Source organism: Lepisosteus platostomus, chromosome 26 (assembly GCF_059453375.1).
Source record: "Lepisosteus platostomus isolate fLepPlt1 chromosome 26, fLepPlt1.hap1, whole genome shotgun sequence".
Classification (NCBI taxonomy): domain Eukaryota; kingdom Metazoa; phylum Chordata; class Actinopteri; order Semionotiformes; family Lepisosteidae; genus Lepisosteus; species Lepisosteus platostomus.
The window spans coordinates 4,438,361-4,462,774 of record NC_142636.1 but is presented as its reverse complement, the minus strand read 5'-3'; the positions used below and the strand labels follow the sequence as shown (position 1 = coordinate 4,462,774).

At 39.2% G+C, this 24,414-nt stretch overlaps 1 protein-coding gene across 2 annotated transcripts; it reads left to right on the top strand.

The window, feature by feature from the left end:
* The first annotated feature begins 10,992 nt into the window (after positions 1–10,992).
* LOC148639741 (uncharacterized) lies at positions 10,993–20,671 on the top strand. 2 transcript variants are annotated; one of them, XM_088620785.1, is made up of 6 exons: positions 10,993–11,130; positions 13,283–13,588; positions 14,218–14,538; positions 16,595–16,696; positions 16,948–17,003; positions 18,964–20,671. In XM_088620785.1, exons 1-6 carry the CDS (start codon positions 11,091–11,093, stop codon positions 19,042–19,044), a joined length of 906 nt encoding a protein of 301 aa, XP_088476911.1. In that variant the 5' UTR covers positions 10,993–11,090; the 3' UTR covers positions 19,045–20,671. The 2 variants fall into 2 exon arrangements, with proteins under 2 accessions (XP_088476911.1, XP_088476910.1); XM_088620784.1 differs by having other exon boundaries at positions 17,544–20,671.
* Positions 20,672–24,414: the final 3,743 nt, after the last annotated feature.

Genomic DNA, 24,414 nt, shown 5'->3' with positions numbered 1-24,414 from the left:
TGAGGTCAGCATGTTGACCGGAGATTGACCTGGCAGTGTAAATAGTGTAGAGCAGAGGTCCCCAACCTTCTACAGCTCGCGGCCCACATGACCATCCATAAAAACGTATGCGGCTTATACAAGGATCAGGCCGTCCTCACCGTTTCGAAATGGGCTAGCGCTATACCGCAGCAGTAGCCTAATCGACACCGGTAATCAGAGAAAATACGCACATACAAGCTACAAACATGGCTTTCCAAAGACCTTTTTTGATTAGAGAAGGAGTCCAGTCAGCACCTCACAAATAATAAATAAATAAAAATAAAAAAAGTAAAAACTAAGGCACCAGTACAGCCCTTTCTTTGTTATGATATCCCAGGCACTTAACGCTAGCCTTGTCAACAACAAAAGTGAATGGACAGAATCAAAACGAACTGAAATATTTTCCAGAAGTGCGGGGTAGTCTTCTGTTCCAATGAACTTATGAAGACGTTGAGAAACAAAAATATTGCACAATAACTATCAGAACAATTATAAAACAGAAGTAGATGTTAACTCCCGATCCTTTCATTATATTCAACACGTAGATTTTCCAAAGGACGCATGAATGCACAGTCACTCAATATGCTACAGCTAGCCTGGCTGTAAACACGCACGTCTTCTTTCTGGCTAGCTTAGTGAGAGGGCTGGTGCTGTTTTACAGATACCAAGTGTTGGATGTCGGGCTGCAGAGAGGAAAGCTGCAAGTGGAGCTCTGGCTCAGCATTAAGCTTACTCTTGTTTTTGGTCTTCAGTGTCACCAGCGCAGAAAATCCAGTTTCACAAAGATATGTTGTTGGAAACGGCATCAAAAATTTCACTGCTTTGTCCGAAAGATACGGAGGATACTCCGAAGTAACATGAAGGCAAAAATTTGTTGAGAATTTCTGTGAAAAAATCCATTTTAAAGCACTGTCACAGGATAGGTCCACAAAGCTGTCTTGCTCCTTTGCTCTCAAACTTGCGAGAGCCTCTTCGCATAGGTTTACAGAAGGAAAGAACATTTACAGCTGAACCGAACATCTGGAGCCGGGAAGTGGTCCCACAGTTGGGTCCTCAAACTTTGCAGGTGCTCTGTAATTAGCTTTGTGACAGAGGCTGGTAGCTGCGTTTGTTCTTTTGTTATTTAATCTGACAAATTTTGAAGCAAATCGTACTTTGACTGGTCGATACGTTTGGCCCACATTTCCAATTTCTTTATTGTGGCTTCTATTTTACTTTGGACATGAAAAATGCTTTACCTTGAAGAATTTGGTAACACTTCGGAACTCACAACACACAGCAGCAGCAGCTAGATCTCAGTTCCCACTCACCTAAAGCCCAGAGCCAGGTACTCACTGCTCTATTTTCTCTTTTTTAATTTGGGTTTGGATTTTGGGTTATCAGTATGAGACACTGAAGTGGTTTCTTTGCTTGTAGATGGGCCTTACTCTGTCTCTTTCCTTGTAAGAGAACCAAACGCAAGGCATTTATCCATGATATGAAGGGTAATTAGGCAGTTATACTACATTCTGCATTAGCTTTCTTGTCATGTCACATTTAATGGCGCTAAATGGCGGTCACGTCCTCCTCACTGATAGCTGATGTGTGGTGAGCGTTCTGGCGCACTATGGCTGCCGTCGCATCATCCAGGTGGATGCTGCACATTGGTGGTGGTGGAGGTAAGCAATTATTATTATTATTATTATTATTATTATTATTATTATTATTATTATTAATCCTTACCCTGTGTGTGTAACCCCTTCAGAGAGTTCCAATCTCTGTCTGTCAAAGCCCAACGGGAGGAGGTAAATAAACGTATCAGTATACTGTATATATAGGTAAGTCTTATTTTCACAATCCATCTAATTGTATGTTTTGCAGAACATTGAATGATTTAGTATTTCACAACATGTTTTATGTGATGTATGTAAATGTCAAATAATATGTTTTTACTATAAATGGTGCACTTTTATACTTTTTTTTCAGACAATACTGCAACTTGAAGCCAGTGAAACTCTACTACCCTCTCTCACTGAAGTATCATAAACCACACTAGAGTCATCACAGCAGCAGTCAGACATGTCAATCAACTGGTTGCTGTGACAACCCGATCAGGAAAAATGACGTGCCCCACCTGTGTACTCTTGAACACCTGGCTATTTAAGACCTGCTCAGTATTAGTGATTCTTTGTTTACTTTGTTTCCTGACTGTGCTTCATTCTGCTTTGTTTCTTAGATTTTCCTCTGGATCGCCCACTTTTCCCTGGTTTTGCAGTATACTCTGTTTATGGATTCGCTTTGATGCCTTAATTATGAGTCTTCCTGGCTACAGCCCTTACTTGTTTTTTTTACTTCTGCTTTGGACTATATTTTCTACTGTTTGCTTGTCTCAGCCAATCACTACTTAAATGCTCTTGGATCCCACTTTAGGTCTCAGACTGCTGCAGTTTGACAAGTGAGTGCAGCCTGTTACAGTAAGAATGAGCCATAACAAGGATTCAACAGGAAGAGAAGAAATCCACAGTGTTTTGGCAAGTCATGGGTCTGCTGTTTGTGTTTGAAGGAAAGTAAGTGTATCAGACATTCACCGTGTTTAATTCAATAGCTCTTCCAGTTTCCCCTGTGGCTCCACCTCCACCAATTTCTCCTGTCAGAAGCACTCACATGTTCTCCTCAAGCTTTCTGTGAAGAATTTTCTCATTGTCATGAGTTTCTCACTCAGTGTAACACAATCCTTTCCTTACAACTTTCAACTTTCCCCATGGACCACGGTAAACTGGCCTACAAAACGTCTTTGCTCTCTGGAGAAGCTGTAGCCTTGGTTACAGAACTTTGGGAAGAAGATTACCCTATTTGAAGAGATTTAAGTCTGTTTAAAGATACGTTCTGCTTAGTTTTCAATCTCCCTGGACGCAAGTGTTTGTGTACATAGATGAAGTGGACTTCATCATTTGGCTACAATCATGGAGAACCATTACTGGACAAAGAGCCACAGTTAATGTGCCAGGTCAACATTGGGGAAACATCAAAACGTGTGCTTCCACCTCTGAATTGTGTCATTGCCCAAATCCATAAGATTGGATGATATAGTGTAATACTGAATGCCTAGTGGCATTCTTGTAGGTGATGTATGGCAGACGTGTTCCCAGGAAGAGACAAATATAAAGTTTGACATACAGGTATCTAGCGTTGTCCCTATATGAGACAACATAAGCTTTCATCATTCAGCCATCAATGAGCCAATGGTATGTGGGGCACCCACGTCCGTAAATGATTTCCCTGCCTCCATATTCACCATTCCTGACTATTATATAATTGAAGAGTTATTTTCCCCATGGAAAGTGTACTGCAGTCAACCACACATCTAGATAGATATAGAGGAGTTCATTTGCCGTACAGTATGTATTGTACACGTACACTGGGATTCTTATCCGTGCTGTTGTCTCAGGACATGCACAGAACAACAGTCAACACAACACAATGTGGGCAGGACATTAGAAGATCAGTAAAAAATAGTGACAGTACTGTATGTACAGTCAATAAATACTGTATTTGTTAGCCAAATCAAAAGAGCAGTGTGCATTGAATTTTGAGGCATTGCATAGATAGTTGTTAATAATGAGCACTACTGTAGGATAGAAGCTCTTCTTAAGTCTAATGGTCTGTGTTTTAATGGTGTGGTACCGCTTGCCAGAGTGCAGGGGGGAGAACAGTTTGTGGTCAGGATAGTTGGAATCCTGAATAATGGATCATGCTTTACTGTGACAGAGGATGGTGTGAATCTCATCGATTGATAGTAAAGTAAGTGAGATCCAATAACCCTCTGTGTCATTGCCAGAACCCTTTGATTGTCATGGTTATGTACAGTATGGTGGGACTGCCATACTATACAGTGATGCCACTAGTGAGGACAATTTCTATGGTGCTGTAGTAGACGTTAATGAATAGTTGCTTCATTATATTGGTAGCTGTTATTTGTGCTGTTCTCTCGGGGCCTACACAATACAACAGACAACACTTTCACACAATGTGCACAGAACATTACAAAACAGTCTTTCATTGTTATACTCTAGCTCATACTGTCTGTAAGATAACTTCTAACCTATAAATACCTATGGAGATGACAGTCAAGTAGGCAAATTTCTCAACCAAATCAAAATTATCGAATGTTGCAATGCAGTCTTTGTCAATTAGCTGACAGCAAAACCTTAAGCCCCTCACTGACCGTTCCTTGAAAAAAATATGTATTTTATTGAGTTTACAATCAGGGTCCCATGCTATTTCTCTCAATAGTATCGCACCATTCTTTAGATTGTTTAAATTTAATTTAATTAAAAATTATTCTCCATATTCATTTTTTAGGACTAGCCAGACTGAATGCAGTTTACCTGCTCTATATATCATTAGATGGTTCAACACTGGATATAGCTTTACTATGTATCTGAACAGAGGGGCCTCTTCAATCAGTCAATCAATCAATCACAGTTTTTTAATCAAATGCACAACAATACAGCGTATAGGAGTAGTTGCTGGCCATGAAATGTCTTTTCTACGAGCTTACTGGGGGGGGGGGATAAAAATCACAAAATTAAAGTTACAAAATAAGGTTACATAATAATAGATAATAGTGTAATAGAAATTGAGCAACCAAAGCAGCCGACCCCAGGACAGTCTGGGACTAAGGCTGTGAAAAAGAAGAAGAAGAAGAGTGTAATAGAAATTGAATAAAATAAACTCAGACAAAACTCAATTTAAATAGAGCTGCTGAGTATTCAGGGTGTATGCAATATATTACGTCCAAGTTGTGCAGTATGCTGAATACAATGAAAACTATATGTCCATGTAGCCATTACGGGTGATTTGCTGAAGGAACTGCAGGTTGGCTATTTAACAGTCTTATTACCTGGAGGTAGAAGCTGAGTAGATATCCTGGATGTTTGGAAGCTCACAGCCGGTAATGAGCTGCGCTGACTTCACCACCCTCTGTAGTACTTTGTGATCCCGGGTAGAGCAGCTCCCATACCAGGCAGTGATGCAACCAGTCAGGATACTCTCAATAGTGCACCTTTAGAAGCTGATCTGGATATGTGACGGCATGCCGAACTTCCTTAGCCTGCGGAGAAAGAATAGGCACTGCCGTGCTGTTTTGACAAAATGTTGGTGTGGTGGGTCCATGATGTTATCTCCCAGGAACTTCAAACTGCTGACCCTCTCCACTACAGTCCCATTGATATAAATAGGTATGTGATCTCCTTCCTGGTGTTTCCTATAATCCACAATCATCTCCTTAGTCTTACTGATGCTCAGAGAGAGGTTGTTTTTCTGGCACCATACAGCCAGGGTTTCAACCTCCTCCCTGTATGCAGACTCCTCACCATCTGTGATCAGGCTGATGACTGTTGTATTGCCCGCAAACTTAATGATGGAGTTTGAGTTATGCCTGGCTACACAATCATGGGTAAATAAGGAGTAGAAGATAGGGCTAAGTACACAGCCTTGGGGGGCTCCAGTGTTTAGAGTCAGGGTAGAGATACAGTGCCTTGCGAAAGTATTCGGCCCCCTTGAACTTTTCAACCTTTTGCCACATTTCAGGCTTCAAACATAAAGATATAAATTTTTTATTTTATGTGAAGAATCACCAACAAGTGGGACACAATTGTGAAGTGGAACGAAATCTATTGGATTTTTGAAACTTTTTTAACTAATAAAAAAATGAAAAGTGGGGCGTGCAAAATTATTCGGCCCCCTTGCGTTAATACTTTGTAGAGCCACCTTTTGCTGCGATTACAGCTGCAAGTCGCTTGGGGTATGTCTCTATCAGTTTTGCACATCGAGAGACTGAAATTCTTGCCCATTCTTCCTTGCAAAACAGCTCGAGCTCAGTGAGGTTGGATGGAGAGCGTTTGTGAACAGCAGTTTTCAGCTCTTTCCACAGATTCTCGATTGGATTCAGGTCTGGACTTTGACTTGGCCATTCAAACACCTGGATACGTTTATTTGTGAACCATTCCTTTGTAGATTTTGCTGTATGTTTGGGATCATTGTCTTGTTGGAAGATAAATCTCCGTCCCAGTTTCAGGTCTTTTGCAGACTCCAACAGGTTTTCATCCAGAATGGTCCTGTATTTGGCTGCATCCATCTTCCCCTCAATTTTAACCATCTTCCCTGTCCCTGCTGAAGAAAAGCAGGCCCAAACCATGATGCTGCCACCACCATGTTTGACAGTGGGGATGGTGTGTTGAGGGTGATGAGCTGTGTTGCTTTTACGCCAAACATATCGTTTTGCATTGTGGGCAAAAAGTTCGATTTTGGTTTCATCTGACCAGAGCACCTTCTTCCACATGTTTGGGGTGTCTCCCAGGTGGCTTGTGGCAAACTTTAGACGAGACTTTTTATGGATATCTTTGAGAAATGGCTTTCTTCTTGCCACTCTTCCATAAAGGCCAGATTTGTGCAGTGTAAGACTGATTGTTGTCCTATGGACAGACTCTCCCACCTCAGCTGTAGTTCTCTGCAGTTCATCCAGAGTGATCATGGGCCTCTTGGCTGCATCTCTGATCAGTCTTCTCCTAGTCTGAGCTGAAAGTTTAGAGGGACGGCCAGGTCTTGGTAGATTTGCAGTGGTCTGATACTCCTTCCATTTCAAGATGATCGCTTGCACAGTGCTCCTTGGGATGTTTGAAGCTTGGGAAATCTTTTTGTATCCAAATCCGGCTTTAAACTTCTCCACAACAGTATTACGGACCTGCCTGGTGTGTTCCTTGGTCTTCATGATGCTCTCTGCGCTTTCAACAGAACCTTGAGACTATCACAGAGCAGGTGCATTTATACAGAGACTTGATTACACACAGGTGGATTCTATTTATCACCATCAGTCATTTAGGACAACATTGGATCATTCAGAGATCCTCGCTGAACTTCTGGAGTGAGTTTGCTGCACTGAAAGTAAAGGGGCCGAATAATTTTGCACGCCCCACTTTTCATTTTTTTATTAGTTAAAAAAGTTTCAAAAATCCAATAGATTTCGTTCCACTTCACAATTGTGTCCCACTTGTTGGTGATTCTTCACATAAAATAAAAAATTTATATCTTTATGTTTGAAGCCTGAAATGTGGCAAAAGGTTGAAAAGTTCAAGGGGGCCGAATACTTTCGCAAGGCACTGTATGTTGGTGCCCACCCTCACCACCTGCGGACATTCTGTCAAGAAGTTCAAGATCCAATTACAAAGGGAGGTGTTCAGTCCCAGGTCCTGGAGCCTGATGACAAGCTTTGAGGGCACTATAGAATTGAATGCTGAGCTGTAATCAACAAACAGCATTCTCATATATGTAGTTCAGGTGGGTAGCTGCGTCAGCATGCATGTTTTCTTTCTTCTCTTTTCAGCATGGAATAAACCTATTACTTGTTTCTTCTCACATATGTTCCTTTCTTATCCAGGTGTGAGAGGGCAGTATGGAGGGCAGTGGCAATAGCATCCTCTGTTGACCTGTTCTGGCGATATGCAAATTGCAATGGGTCTAGGGTGTCACGCAATGAGGAGGTGATGTATGCTTTGACCAACTGCTCGGAGCACTTCATGATGTGACTGCAACAAGGCGGTAGTCATTCAGGCAGCTGACTCTGGGTTTCTTAGGTACAGAGACAATGATGGTTTTCTTAAATCAGGAAGGAACTAAGACTGAGCTAGAGAAAGATTTAATATGTCTGAGAAGACATCTGCCAGCTGGTCTGCACATGCCTTCAGAACACAGCCAGGGATAGCATCAGGGCCAGGAGCCTTGTGTGGATTGGTCTTTTTAAAAAACTTTGCACACATCCGCTCTGGATATGATCAGTGGGTTTCCGTCTTGAGTTCTTGAATCCTCCTGGCTGGATCTACGTTACTGACCTCAAACTGAGCATAGGATGAATTTACTCATCAGGAAGAGAGGCAGACTGTTGTATGATATAGCTGGGTTGCGTTTTGTAGTCTGTAATGGTGCGTATACCACTCCACATGTTCCGTGTGTTGCAGCCATGATGATATGTCTCTAATTTAACTCTAAAGTTGTATTTAGCTATTTTGATGGCTTTCCTGACATCGTATATGGATTTTTTGTATCTATCCATATCGCCAGAATTTTAAGCAACTGTCCTAGCTTTAAGTTTGGCATGTATCTCACCATTTACCCATGGTTTTTGATTTGGGTATGTGTGAACAGTAATCCTGGGAACCACGTCTTCAATGCATTTGTTGATGTAACCAGTAACATAGTCCGTATACAGATTGATATTATTTCTGGCAGCTTCGCGGAAGACCTGCCATACATGCCAGTTTTTATACCAGGCTCCCCTTAAGACTGGGATATGTCTTAAGGGGCGGTGCAGTGGCTCTGTGGCTAAGGATCTGTGCCTGTGGCTGGAAGGTTGCTGGTTCAAATCCCCTGTCTGACAGAGGAATCCTACTCTGTTAGGCCCCTGAGCAAGGCCCTTCAACCCAACTGCTCATGGGGCACTGTATAAAATGGCTGACCCTGTGCTCTGACCCCAAGCTTCTCTCCCTGTCTGTGTTTCTCATGGGGAGCAAGTTGGGTAAAAAGACAAATTCCTAAAACAAGAAATTATATATGGCCAATAAAGTGATCTTATCTTATATGTTTTTCACTTGGTTCCCTGGCATGGAAACTGGCTTAGCTCAACATTAGAGTTAACAAACAGAACGGAGTTTTTTAGTGGATGATTCTTAAAGGGAAATTATGGGTCATATACTTTATGTTTATAAGGGTTTGTGTTTGTTCTAAGAGTTTGATGACTGATAATATTTAGAGTTGAGTATTGCTAGTGGTTATTGTGCTAAGCTGGCAGATGGATATGCATGTTACAGAGCCCTGGTCCACAGGATGACAACCTTATACTGCGCTGCTTGAAGGTGCTGAGAATTGCCCCTTCCTGAAGGTATGGGTGTGGGAAGTACCTGATGTTGAAGGTGGGAAGACTGGTTTGTATTGGAAAACCACATTGGAAGTCATCCTGTCCAGATCTGGAGATCTGGAGAGGATGCTGCATGACTGGAATTTCAATCCTGTTGTAGGTAGTGAAGGTGGAAGCCCTCAGGTCAGATCCTGCTTCAGATGGTTATAATAAGGAAAGGGAAGTTGCTTATTGACTAATCTTTTCCAACTGCCTTACCATCAGAACCACTGGCGTGGTATCAAGAGATCAATAAGGCATGTCATGGTAGCTGAGTCTGATCACCTAAAGATGGCCTTTACTACAAATGGGCCTGTTTGAATGTAACAGAAAGCCTCAGCAACCTTCCAAAGACTAATGATAAACTGCTTCGGGGAAGAGAATTTCTATAGCCTGCTGCTGTAACTGGATGACATCATCGTATTTAGCTGCACAGTTGAGGGACATCTGGCACATTTGGGGATGGTTTTCTGCCATCAGCAAGAACATGGATTGAACCTTAAGCACAAGAAGTGCAGCTTCCTGAAGACCCAACCTTGGCCATCTACAGTAGTATCAGAATAGGGGATTTTGACAGACCCTGAAAAGATACAACAATTACAAGCGTGACCGACTCCCATCAGCAAATAGGAGGCTGACATGAGGACCTTCCAAGAGGAGGAAGAAGAAACCAGGCTCCAAAAATTTACCTCCCTTCAAGTGGATAAAACAATATGAATGAGCCTTCAAGAAAACAGAAGGAGGAGATTAGAACAACCAAGGTACTGGGATATGTGGACTACAGTAAGCCCTTCATCCTCCACACTGATGCCTTATTTAGCCCAGGAATAAGGAAAAAGGGAAAGAGTGATTTCCTTTGCTGTTTATTTCCAGTGGAGAAAAGGTACCCTGCCCATAAGCTTGTATTCCTTGTTTTGAAATGGGAAATGGAGACGTTCCCAGAGTATCTGTATGGCCATGTGTTCAGAGTCTTGTCAGTCTTGTCGCTCCATGATGAAAAGTTTGACCAGCAGAAGTTATGTCAGCTGGTTGCCAAGTGGTTGTGTTTCAGTCAGGGAGAGAAGAGTACTGAAGTGATTCCAGAAAAGTCTCTGCAGGAGCTGTGAAAACTCCAGTTGGAAAACCTGTCCTATTGAGAGTGATGCAGCACTGAGGGGGTAATCGGGCACCCAACAGTGTAGTCAGGAGTAGAGAGAACAATCAGGTGAGGCTCCTCTTGAAGTAATAGAATCAGCTATGCATCAAGGGAGATGTCCTGTTACCGCAGTCCCAACATGCAGAGGGAAAGGAGGTATTAAAGGATGGTCATGCCCACTATTATGTAGGAGGAGATCTTGGGAGAGCTACACAACTTGAGACGAATGGAGCAGACGAATGACAGAATCAATAATTCTGTTATTGATTAATGCTTTGATTTTATATGAAAGGTTATGAAGAATTTATAACTGGAATTTGCAGCCTTTAAGCTAAAGTGGGATGGGGAAAAAAGCATTGAAGGTGTTACTTTAAGGCCTTTAGTTTCAAGTTAATGTCAATCAGAAATCTGAGTTTGACAGAAAAGAAATTCTATTAAGTGAAATGACATCCAGATGTCACTAATTTAATGAATTAGTAAAAAACTACACTATAAAATATAAAACTACACAAAACTATCATATAGTTATAAAATAAAAAGCCTTACTTGTTCAAATTAATAACATAAATCTACTGTTACATTAATGTTTTAATAATTTTTTGTCAGTTCTTAACTTCTGTTAATTAAATAATTTTCTGATTTTTATTTCAATTTCAAAAAAGGAGAAGAAAATCTGTTTCTCACACAAAATGTTGGAGAAATCACCTTATAACTGAACCTTATCATACTGTGTAAGCAACTTGTTCTTATTTTTCCATTTTGTAGGAAATACATTTTAGCCATCTCTGGTGTTGATAGATCCTGTCTCTGAAAGATGTGTCTGCAATTCAAAAATATAGCCGCCTACAGATTTCCTATATGCTGCTTAGACTGTGCTGCCACACATTTTCTGTGACCAGTTACGTAGCTATGAGACAGGTTGTAGCGAGCAAGTGAGACCTTCACAAAATAAATGTATTTAAAAGGGGATTTCTATTTTTTTTATAAAAATATAGAACAATTAACATGCTTCTCTTTTGGTTTCTGTTCATGGTTATCTATCAAGGTAAGAGTAAATTTATTTTAATTAAATTTTTAAACGTATTAAATTGGCTAAACAACAGTTTATATGAAGTGTATTTAATATTTTTATCTTTAGATACTTTACTTCAAGTACTACAAGCCATATACACTCAGTTTTATGTTCTTTTAAAGCAATATATTTGTTCATGCTTTTATAGTATTTTTTTATTTTTCATTTTAGAATAGCCTTAATGGTTTGCTTAGTTGTTATTTTCATAACAAAAATAACAACTATCAAATAATAGATATCTATATGTTTCTCTGTTTTTAATATTCTATTTATTTTTTAGCATTTTTAACTCTATGGAAATTTACAATATTTTTATGAGTGTGTATCATAACATCACACCAACCATTGATCAGTTGTCAAATTAGTTTATAAATGAAATGATTCCGTTATAGTAATACATGCAATGACTCTTTGAATAAGATATAATTTTAACAAGATCTTATACAGTAATTGCGGATGATGAAACTGAAGTTATAAAGAAATAGATCAAGCATGAGCTAAAGAATTACAAAATTAAATGTAAAATAATTATTTATTTACATCCCATTTACATTAAGCCCCTGCCTCTTTATAATGCATGTATTGTATATGCACATAAATATCTCTAATGAAACACCAACACTTTAGTGTGGTGCTTCTGCGAAAGTGTTCATTTATCTAACCCATAAACAAAACTACCTATCACTGTGCCTATTGCCCTCTGAAATTTTGCGCACCCACCACTATAGATTAAGATTCCTGCAAATGCGATATACAGTAGAATATACAGAAAATGTAAACATAAATTTATCTGACAGTGTGTAAGCTTTAAGGTTTCAATCTTATAAAAAAACTTGGAACAATAGAATTGGAATCACATTATACAGAAGATCCAGCTTTATTTTTGGATAATGTAATTAACAAATGACAGTCAGCTTTAAGAGCAAAAGTTCTATTCTGGTTATTTATGTAATTTAAAATAAACACAGAAATGGAGCTAGCCCAATTACCTCTTAAATACACAAAGAAGAAAGGGAACAAAAGATCTTTCCTTAAATTATGATCACCTCTTATAGAGTATTTGCCAGTGGAGTTGACAGAATTGTTGCTGAAAGGTCAGTGTCTATTAAAGAGGAATCCCTTATGGGATGGTATGTGAATTTTGTTGAAAATTAATTAAAATAAAGGAAAAAAAATATTTAAGGAGAGAAAATGTAATGTAATTTTGCTATGCACAAATCCAAAGGCAGGAAAGGAAGTATTTTATCCATTACTATATTTTTTTTACATTTTCAAGTTTCATTATTAAATTCAAATGTCCCATGTATTATAGTATAAAAACTAAATGCTAAAAACTTCTCCTTGGTTTTTGAAAGCCTCTGAAGCTCCTTCACATTATATTTAAATAATTCATATACAGTAGAAATGCACTTTCCTATGTGTAACTCTATCTAGAGCCGCAGAAGTTATTTTCTCCAAAATTACATCTAATTATGTGATAACAAATAAAAACTAATGCTGCTACAATGACTTTTAGAAAAGCAAAGGATACATTGTCATCTTTGAAGGTCTAAAGTGACTCCCCATGTCTCAGATGTTAAAATAACAAAGAAAATTCAAATTAATTTCCTGAAACAGAAAAACAAACCTGGGAATTGCAGAGTGGGCAAGATAAGAGGTTTACCTTTTATTCAAACTACAGTAAATTAAGATAAATGTTTGGTGAAATATGGGAACTGAAAAGGTTTACAAACACCAGTTTTCTACATTCCATTGTTCTCCTGTTTACTACAGTACATGCATCAGAGGATACTTGTGCTGTGTACTTTGCACACCTCCATCAAATCATTTCTTCTGTTGCTTAGTCCCTTTGATGTCACTGTTACAGATGTTCAAAGAATTACATAAACAGAAGTAAATGCAATGAAATATTTGCTTGTGTGTTTGTTTGTAAAAAGTATTTCAGTAGGTTTTTATGCAAGGAATGTGAGGTAATGATTTACACATACACATGGCACTGTACAGTATAATCTGAATGATGCCTCTGTGACAAAATAATTATTTGATCTAGTCAAAACATGTTGAGCAAAGACATGCACATAGATTCCAATAAATTTATTCATTTTCTTGCTTTGTGTATTTTCAGCTGTATTTACACAGGATTTCTACAGACCCCTCCACATGAACGCTACAGCAGGCAGCACAGTCAATCTGACATGTCTAGCTCATGGCTCGACGTCCTGCGCTAGTGTTACATGGCTCAAGGTGGAATCTGACAGCAGTCTCATGGTTTCATCACTCTATTCAGATCGGAATACTGTCACTAGTAACAATGAGAAAGGCTGCATGCTGACAATAAAGCACTTACAGCACAGCGACTCTGGGGTTTATTACTGTGCTTATGATTCCAGACCTCTGAGGTTTAGCAATGGAACCAAACTCATTGTAAAAAGTAAGTGTGAAGCCTCATGTTTTAAATTCTTTTTAAAAAATGAATGTTCAGCCTCTCTTCCATTGCCAGACTGCAAGAAGTGGAAGCAAACTGATTGTGACTAGTAAGTGTGAACTGCATACAGTATCTTCAAGTTTTAAATCTTCTGTAACACAACATCTCACTTTGTTTCCCTCAACGCCAGTGACTATTTTTAAAAGAGGTAATAAATCATATCCTGACTATTGTAGGTATGTAATGCCTTATCATTCTGAGATGATGGAAAGGATTTTTAACAAGCAGGTCAACTCACTTTAAGAGTATTACTATACATGTTATATGACACACAATATAGTCGGATGTTTATTTCTGGAAACGATTACCAGTAGCCTTAGAGGAAATCAGTGATATATGTTTCTTAAGAAAAATCTCAGCTGTGCAGCTCTCTTAATAGTTTTTTCTAAGATTTTTTATACTGAATATCACTCTATTTTGAAATGTTGCAGAGCATTGGTTTTGATGTACTGTAAACTCTTTCACAGGTTCCAGAGATCAAACGTTTTCCTCATTTATTTCTGTGATGCATTTATAATAGAATTTAAACAATTAGCTGTGCGTGGTTGTTCTCTTCTTTCCTCTGGTTTCTCCAGATTCCACTATCAGAGCACCTTCAATTGAGATCATCCCGCCCTCAGACGAGGCTGTTATCTCTGAAGGCTTGGCCACTCTGGTGTGCATGGTGTTTGGGATGGTTTCTGACTCAAACTCCGTTTACTGGGATGTTCCACTTAATCTGGAGAGCAGTGGATCCAGCAAGACCAAGACAGAGATATACTCCATTGGAGAGGATTTCTATTTAATCAGAAAAGAAATGACAGTCCCAGCAGAGTCCTGGTGGAGCAGAGAGCCTTTTACATGTACCGTGAAAATGGAAGACAAGGGAGTATTCAGAAAAACAGTGACACAGACAGGTAAGAGAATTTTAAAGGGGACATTATTTCTGTGAGCTAAACCATACAATTTATTTTATGTACAGTACTTTAGAATGCTTTAGTGGTGAAAAACATTATGAAACAATAGTGAATGTACAACGGTGAAATACATTATAAAATATGATTTCTATGGATACTGAAACGTATGTTATGAATGTACTTGATTTGTGAGGAATACTCCATATAAGATATGAAGCTTTTGTATTAAAATGTAAGTGTCTTTTATTGTAATTTAAACTGTTACTTAAGAACCATTTCTAAAAGCAGTTTTCTATTTCAAATTGATTTACCATTTTGGTGCCTATTTTTAAATACATAATTGTATTCAGATGCAGATAATGTACAGTGGATATATTGCTTCCTATACTTTGGACGTAAAGCTGAATAGAGTATTGAGTTAATACGTCAGCTCAATACCTTGCCCCCTGCAATTTCAGTCATTAGATTTACTGTAAGTATACTGAACCGTTGCACTCCACAGAGGCAGCTTCTTGTAAACTGGAGCTAAAGTTTCAGCTTTGAGAATGCAACTGTATTCATAGAAGGAGCACCTGGATGAATATACTGTAGCTATGTCAAGGGCTACATCCAGCTATTTTTCTCATATTACTGAAAATGATCAAAATAATGCTAGATACCAGTTTTCCACTATTGATTAGTTGCAGATTTAACTGTCCTTTCACATGGCCTTCCTCACCTAATTTATACAAAGTGTTATTTAACTTTTAACAATTTAGCTTGATAACATTTGGCATAATAATAATAATAATAATAATAATAATAATAATAATAATAATAATAATAATAATAATTGCTTATACTTATATAGCGCTTTTCTGGACACTCCACACAAAGCACTTTACAGGTAATGGGGACTCCCCTCTTCCACCACCAATGTGCAGCCCCACCTGGATGATGCAACGGCAGCAATAGTGCGCCAGAACGCTCCTCACCACACATCAGCTATCAGTGGGGAGGAGAGCAGAGTAATGAAGCCAATTCATAGATGGGGATTATTAGGAGGCCATGATTGGTAAAGGCCAATGGGAAATTTGGCCAGGACGCCGGGGTTACACCCCTACTCTTTTCGAGAAACGCCCTGGGATTTTTAATGACCACAGAGAGTCAGGACCTCAGTTTTACGTCTCATCCGAAGGACATAACATTCCTCCCTCTTTTCATTACATTACAATACTTCTTTGTATGCTTGACTTTAGCACTCTTCTTTTTCGTTTTACACATCTCAATCCTTCATGCCTTAGTGAATTGGTTTCACCATGGATTTCATGATTCATTTTATAGGAATATAGCCTCCTGCTTCTTAGACCCAATTCCCTTTGTTTATTTTCCTCATATTTCTGTGTTCTTTGTCCCCATGGTGCTTGAAAGTCTATCCAAACAAAATTCAGGTAGCTTTTAAATCTACTGCTGCCACACCATGCCTACTGCCCTAATATGATAACTCTCCTATAGCAATGTTGTTACAATACTGTAGATTAAAAGGCTTTGAATTTTAGCTGCTATCTTTTGCTTAGGAGGAATAGGACATTTCAGAAGAAAAAATTGTTTTTTTTTTAGTTCAATTGATTTGTGTTCTAAAACAAAGATAAACTAAATACATTTTATCTATGGATAGTTTCATAATCATTGTTTTAACACTGATATAAATAACACTGATATAAAGTCAATACAAAGTCATCTGAAAAATAAATTTCAAATGTTTTATATTTGTAATCAATCACATTGAAAAAACTCTTGCTTCCTTGAAATCAATATAATACCTCAAAATATGTTAAAATAATCAAAATGTACAAAAGATTAACTCCAAAACAGTATTATTGAGACCTGGTAAATTTAGACCTATTATAAATGTGAAATTTTATGATTGAATGGTCAACCTTCAAATAGTCAAGGAGAAAACATACCAAGAGACTTAAATATATAAATTGGAGGATTTTGTCTGTTTTAGAGAATAGTCCCTTCGAGATTGTTAATATGTAAAATATTTCTTTTCAAATAATATTTTCATATACAGGACCAAGAAAGACACCTATTCTGTATGGACTTTTAACAGGCCTGTCTATGATTCTGTTGGCTGTGTTGGTGGTATTTTTGTACAGAGAAAAAACTAGAACAGGTAAATCCTATTACTTTAATAAAAGTATTGAATTATTTCATTTTTAATTAACTGTTCCACATCTCATTGTTATGATGATAACTTACAAATTTGCAGTTTGCTATAGTACAATTTTAACTACTTATAGTTCTATTAAACTCTTCTTTATAGGTGTTGCTCTGTCAATAAAACAAAGCTGAATGCAACAACATCTACTGTACAATGGCAAAACTACAGCTTATTAAAAGCATACATTTTGTCTTTCTTCTTAGGGCATCACAATTCCAAGCATATAAAGCGTATAAAGGAAGAAATGGTGGCTAAAGAGGTAATATTTTAAAGCACCCTCTTTCATTAATTGCTGTTTTTATTGCTTTGGTCTATTCATGTCAATCATAAATCTATTTCAGTTCCTACAGAGGTAGTCATCATGTTTTCAATAAATTAGTTAAAATATAATTTTCTGCTCTGCTTTATTAGTCTAGTAAACTAGATGATATACAGTTTAGACCTAGCTATTCCAATATTTTTGTCTGCTGGGTAGAAGAATGCTTCTTTGTTTCCTATACCGGCTTTGTCCCTGACCTCTATACATCATATAGAGATACATCAATGACTGTGTCGGTGCCGCTATATGCTCTATTGATCAGCTAGAGCACTTCCTGCATCTCTTCACTAACTCTCTCCCATACCTCAAATATACATTTAACATATCTTCCAACACTCTTCTGTTTCTAGACATAAATGTATCTGTTAACCATCCATGACTCTCATCCTCGGTCTATTACAAACCCACAGATTCACACAGCTATCTCCTGTACAGCTCTTTTATCCCACTCAGACCAAAAACTCTCTCCCTTTTTCACAGTTCCTCAGGCTAAGTCGACTCTGCAGTGATTACATGGATTTCAGGAACCAAGCACTCAGAATGTATTCTTTTTTCATCAACAGAGGATACTCACCCATGTTATCAATAGGGCCCTCACCCGGGCCAAAAATAGCCCTCAGATCATCAACTCGACAAGGAACTCCTCGTCTCACAACTGCATTCCTTTGGTGCTTCCCTACCACACTAACACGCTTTCTAGCCCCAGAACCATTATTAACAACAACTCCATTTTACAGGGCGATCCCTCTATCAGTACCCTTTTTTCCAACCACCTAATCATCTCATACCACCCAATCTACGTAAAAACTTCTGGTTCATAGCTCCCTTGACCACACTTGGCAATCATCCCCACCAGGCACCTTCCCCTGCAACAGAACTTACTGCATCACCTGCAAATACATATCTAACAAAACATTCATTCAGGGCCCCTCATGTCAATTCCTAATCACCCAGATGGCATCCTGTATCTCCAGCAACCTTATTTACTGTATCTCTTGAAAAAAATGCCCAGCTATCTACATAGAGGAAACCGGAAGGAGACTAGGAGACCACTTCAGAGAACATGTTCGGGCTGTGAAGATTAAAGATTTCTCCAAGCTCATAGTTTCTCATTTCACCATCAGACAGCAATGATCACACTGATCTCTCTGTCTCTGTTCTCAAAGAAGGATTTCTCAACTCCCATAGCAGAAAAACAACAGAAATGAAACTCATCCTGAAACTAGGTTCACACCATCCCTGTTCTCTCAATGACTGACTTATTTTCATGTAATCTTCTCTATTCTCATGCAGGTTTTGACTTCACATCTTTCTTCACCCTTCTGCACTTTGCACTTCCTGAGTGGCCTCTCTGCCTCTCTGCCCCTCCTGCCTCCTCCTCTCTCCCAGCTTTTGTTCCTCTGTGCTATTCGATCTTTGCTCTCTGCCCTGTCTTTCTCACACCTAAAGAAGGCTTCACAGCTGAAATGTTGTGTTTTCTCACTTCTCTTTCTAGCATGGAATAAACCTATTACTTGTTCCTTTGCAAACTGATGCTGATGCAGCTACCCACCTGAACCAGATGATATACAGTACTTCAGAAATGTTTCTCCCCTTTAAATATTCTATCCACATAGCAAATTTTAGAATAGGTATGGGACCATTAACATGGAAGGTAAAATATTTTTCTGATGAAAGGTTTAAAGTAGCAGTGGAATTTAAGAAGTATACTACTTGAATAATAATAATATGTAGGCTTTTGCTTCAGTGTAATTTTAAATAGCAACTGTTATCAATATTTGCTGTTTTTTTCCACAGCTGCTTGAACATGTTGAATTTAAACCTTTGTTCTTTAAAATGTCCCATTCATTTCAAATGTAGAATTGTGTAGAAGTCTGAGTTTTTTTAATTTCATTTTTAGGAAACGGGGGAAAATGAAATAATGTACAGCATGGTGAATTTTCGACAAACACACCTATCAGAGGAATTTGTAAGACAGTAAAACAAAGCCGTTTATGCTTTTCTTTTACAAAGTGTTTCCTGTCTGTCTCCTTTGCAAGTGGACACAAAAAGACTAGGCTTTGATTGTTTCTAACCCCGAGTTACAACAGAAGCAACACGTCAGCGCAGCGAAAGCGTAGCACAAGCGACCATCCGTCCTATCCACACCAACACCGACAGTTGTGTTCCGTATTCAAACACTACAGGCATCAATAGAGGAACAGCAGCTCTCGTTTGTTTTCTGGAAAATGATATTTTGTGGTAAAATCGATTATCAGTTATGGGTAAGTGAAGGTACTGACGATGTTATTTTCGTTTTGAGTCTGTATTGATTGTTTAGAAGTTGAATTGGTTCATTAGCTTCCTAATTACAGCTGTTGTGGATGCACTGTATCAATGGACCACTCTGGGCCAGCATGATCATAATATTGTTGTAGATTGTGCTTATATACTGTAGCTCACAGGGTATAGAAAGTGTGAGTTTTGTGTGACTTGAATGGATCCCTATTGGGGTTTATGCTTCACTTACGTGCGCAGGTGGAAAAAACAAGATTCGGTGCATAAAGAAACGCTGGAGGATGAAGGGGAAGAATGTGAGACATGCATCTCACAGAGATGGATACGTTTTCTGTTCCTTCCATCGGACGCGAGACGGACGACTGAAAAAACGCTTCAGAAACGCTTTCGGTTTGAATTGGCCTCAAGTGGGGTATCACTTTTGTGTTCCATTTTCTACAAGCTGAATGTTTCACTGTTCTCTAAGGGATCAAGAAGATGGGAAAGATCATGGAAGCTCCCCTTTAAATTTGACCAGAGGTAATGAGTACATCTCCAGGCCTGAAACTCCTTACTTATCTTATTGGTTAATTTCTCTGAATAACAAGAAATGTTAAATGTTAAACTCTTACATTGAAGTCTGAAAGGTCATTCTATAGCCACTGTAATTCACACATTAAGGAGCACTAGTAGTAAATAATAAAACCGCATTCATCAAATTATAAATCATAAATGAAAAACCTCCCAGGAGCCCAAAATAATTATTATTAAAAAATGTAATAGCATAGTATAGCAATAACATGGAGGTACTATTCACACTGTATAATATAAATGTCTTATATATTAGCAGGATTTCCTTAAAATGTATTCTAAACTTCACATACAATTTACAGAGCACAGGAGTTATAAGCTGATGCAAAGTACGTTTACTTTTATCTTTTAGCACACAGACCACAGAGGTATGGGTATATTCCAGTTCATCACTGAGCAGTGTAATACAATAAGAATTTTTCCTGAAATGTGATCTTGTGACATATCTAACATGAGCTTTTAATGGTTTGGTTTGGTATGCTTTCTCCTATACTCTTCCCCACACCCTCTCTGAGACAGCACAGCACACCTGTCTGCTCATGTTATAGCTCTGGAGTACTTTCCCTGTGCTATCTCGATGCGTTGCTCTTATCAGTGGGGAGAAGATACACCACTACCTTGCCAGGCGATGCCCTACTTCTCTACCTCCTTAATCCAAAAGCCAAGGATTGGTCGATTAAATGTAGACATGAAGTTTATTTTATTTTCCTGTTAAGTTTGAATTGTATGTGTCTTTATTATTATAAATAAAAGCACCTTGAGCACTCTTCTTGAGACTACTGATTAAATTTCCACACAAGAGAATGATGCTTGAAGAGTTGGCTATGGTTTTCAGCAGTCCCAATCTGTCTCCATTGTTTAATCTAAAAACCTAATTCAGTTATTTGGTTAAATCCTAATGAATGACGTAGAGGGGTAAAATATGTAGAATGTATTCGGCGTAGTCTAGCTAAGGGAATGGAAGCCAAGTTGTGTGGATACCCCCTCTCCCTATTGCCAGGAGTGAGCTAAGACTTGCTGCACGAGTGTAGACATGCAGCCATCTAGAATGCGTGAGTTGTCAGTAGGCACCGTGGTATCACAGACTCATGAGACACATTTTTCAAATAAATACTTGGACCTGACAGAGCTCAGACCTCTCTCATTGAGTTTGGACAGAGACCTTCAGTGTTGTCTCTGTGTTTATTCTCATGTCCAGTTTCCTGTGTTCTCTGAGCACTGCTTTGTCCCTCAGCTGTGTTCCCAGATCACTCCTTGGCTTTGCTAACTGTTTGTTTTGGACCCTGGATTTGAACTCTGACTGAACCCTAAACCTATCTCCCTGATCCTCCTATGCTTTGTCAGCTTCTGTGTCTCCATCCAGTTACAACCCTCACTTCATTTGTATTTCCAATCTGGACTGTGTTTTGCCCGCACCACACTCTGGACTCCCTAGCTAGCCACAACTCCACTTCTGTCTGTGCGTGTGGCTACTTGGCTCACCAAGCAAGCTGCTTCCCAATCCATGAGTATGCATTCCCCACTCCCCTCACTTTCAGTAAAATTCCCTGTGCAGGCTCCTCAACTCAGTCATCTGTTCGTCCAGCAATTCAGTTCTCTCACACTGCTGAATGGCATTCAAAGTCCCACCTCAGGAGCACAACATTACTGGTATTAAATATTTGTTAACCTATTAGTGCTTTCCTGTGCTAACTACAGTATACTACTGTATATAAATATGTTGAGTATGCTTGGTGAATGATACACATCCTGTTCTGTTTTAAATAGACAGTAGTTAAAATGAAAGAAAGCATTGGAAACTCTACTAATCAGCCTTTCAATCATCCTGCCCAGGCTTTGTTAGATAATAATAATAATTGCTTACACTTATATGGCGCTTTTCTGGACACTCCACTCAAAGCGCCTTCCAGGTAATGGGGATCCCCTCCACCACCACCAATGTGCAGCCCCACCTGAATGATATGACAGCAGCCATAGTGCGCCAGAACGCTCACCACACATCAGCTATCAGTGGGGAGGGGAGCAGAGTGATTATCACGCAGAGGCTGACTGCGGAGGATGGAGATCCAATGCGGTGCCCTTGGTAGGGTTGGAGCAAGGCGTAGGCGTAGTCGGAGTAAACAGGCAGGGGTCCGAGTCCGGGAAGGCATAGTAGAGGCGTAGGCACTGAATCGGCAGGCGAAGGCGTAGTCGAGGAAAAAGGCTGGGGTCGGAGTCCGGAAAGGCGTAGAATAGGCGTCGGTGTGGAATCTGAAGGCAGAGGCGTAAACGAAGAGACAGGCTGGGGTCAGGATCTGAGAGAGCGTAAAACAGGCGAACGTACTAAATCGAGGGGCAAAAGCGGTAGTCGGAAAAGTAGGGTCGAGGTCCAGGAGAGAAGTCGTTGTAAGGCAAAGGCGTAGTTTGTAGGGTAACTCCGGGAGAGAATCTCAATCGTGAGCAATGACCGGGGGCCAGGTGAGGGTTTTAGTAGAGGACTGATTGACGTGTGCACGTTTGGTACGGGGAGAGCTCGTGGGAATGTGGGAGCGCTTGCCTGCGTGAGGGAGATTCGTGACAGTACCCCCCCCTTCAGGGGCGGCTCCGGACGCCGTAGATAGAGGAGGAGCACGGGGGTGGAGAAAGTCCGAGATAAGGGTCTTATCCAGGATGTCCCGTGCTGAGACCCAGGTTCTTTCCTCAGGACCATAACTGAGCCAGTCGACCAAAAACTGTCTCGAACCCCTATGCCAATGACATTTGAGGAGCTTGTTGACCATATACAGATGCAGCCATTCAAAATGCGCGGGCGATACCGAATTATTTTGCGGTACGCTGTACGCAGTCTACCGCAAGCTACCGGTAAATACCGCGAGTTACCGTAAATTCTCCTATAATACGACAAGCAAAATAATAGTATCCGGAATTTCCGCAAGGTGGAGCTAATAAAGCTCAACCTCTCATGTTTGAGCTGTGGCCATCAAAGTCTTTAACGAAGATATTACTAATAGTATTAATAATGAATGACCTTGGACAAGCTGTAAGTGTAAACTCAAAGTATTGCCCTGGTCAACATTCTTTTTTTCATTGACCGTCTTTGTAAAAGTAACACCACAGCATTTCGCAATCACGCATTTGTTTCCAATCATGCAAAGTACAGTAATTTTTGAGAATCTCCGATTCACCATGCCTTTCACATGCTCATAAAAGAGATTGATTTAGGAACATAAACATATTACCGTATGAAAACTGTACTGTATACAGTATGTATATGTATATTTAATGTCTTAACTGTGCCCGTTTAAGTATTGAATATTCATATCTAATTTTACCACTGAAGGGAAATCTTAGTAGCTGAGCATAAAAAGAATAGGAGCATACTGCAACGCGTGTGAAGGCCATAAACGATATTAATTTTGGAACATAAACATACAGTATATGGCTGGTCTCGGTACTTTAAAGAAAACATACACGAAACATGGTTTCATTATGACCAGAATCGGTCTTGAGATATTTTTAACTTGATTTACAGTATTTGAGAGGTATGTCTTAACACCGATACTACAGTGCTTAAGTACTGCTCACGTATATGTTTCTAGGTTTATATTATGCATTTCATACAGTCAAATTACTTTTGAGCAACTAATAAGAAGCGCAAAACGGTATGCGTTTTAGTTTCGTTTTGTGCTGCGACTCTGCTTTTAACAATGTCGCCGTGGATTGATTAGAGATATCAAGTACATACAAGTCATTTTTTAAATGTTGTAGTTCGTCTTGAAAAAATGTTACGAGTACATCATCTATCAACAATTACACAGGTTCTGTTTCCATATTGCGGATTTTGGTTACGTAATATTATTTTCTAGATTTCACGTTGTGAATATATGATTTGGGCAAACAGAGCCGCAAAGAAGTACATTATGGGTTGTTGTTTTTTTTTTTGCAGTTTTATCTAGAACAAGCGATGCTTAAACCTTTGTCTGATTCTTGTGAAACTATCCACACGACAGTTACAGTACCTAGGGGTTGACTTCAGTGATGTCACTGATGGGATGTTTCTAAAAATCCATCCTCTGTAAAACGTCTTCTCTAGTTGTCCTGCATATGTATTCGCTAATGAAGCTGTGTGTTCTGAGCCTGGATCTCTACATTTCTGTATGAACCAGCTTAGAGGGCTAAAGACAGCTTGTGTTTAAATTGAGTGTAAGGCAATTTATGCTTCTAAAGTCATGGTCAGCATTTATTATTGTACTGTGCTGTAAACTTGTTCTGTGCCTAGTCACATTATTTTATAGCGTTTTTATAGCGTTATTAAATCCGGTGGCACTGTGTGTTAGTTTCCTGACTCCCATGTCACATGGTCTGTGATTGAATCCCATGGAACTATGACTTTATTTTTTAACAAACATTTCTTTGAAAAAATGAAACGTTTCCCTTGGTCAGAGATTAAGGTCGCTGCCTTTCATCTAAAACCCTACTTGAATCCTTCTAAACTAAAAATTAGTGTTAGTGAGTTCTAAATAAA

Coding starts and splice junctions, on each gene's coding strand:
- LOC148639741 (XM_088620784.1), top strand. CDS start 11,091: ATGCTTCTCTTTTGGTTTCTGTTCATGGTTATCTATCAAG. Junction 13,589..14,217: donor AACCAAACTCATTGTAAAAA/GTAAGTGTGAAG, acceptor TGGTTTCTCCAG/ATTCCACTATCAGAGCACCT. Junction 17,004..17,543: donor AAGAAATGGTGGCTAAAGAG/GTAATATTTTAA, acceptor CCTTTTTCACAG/TTCCTCAGGCTAAGTCGACT.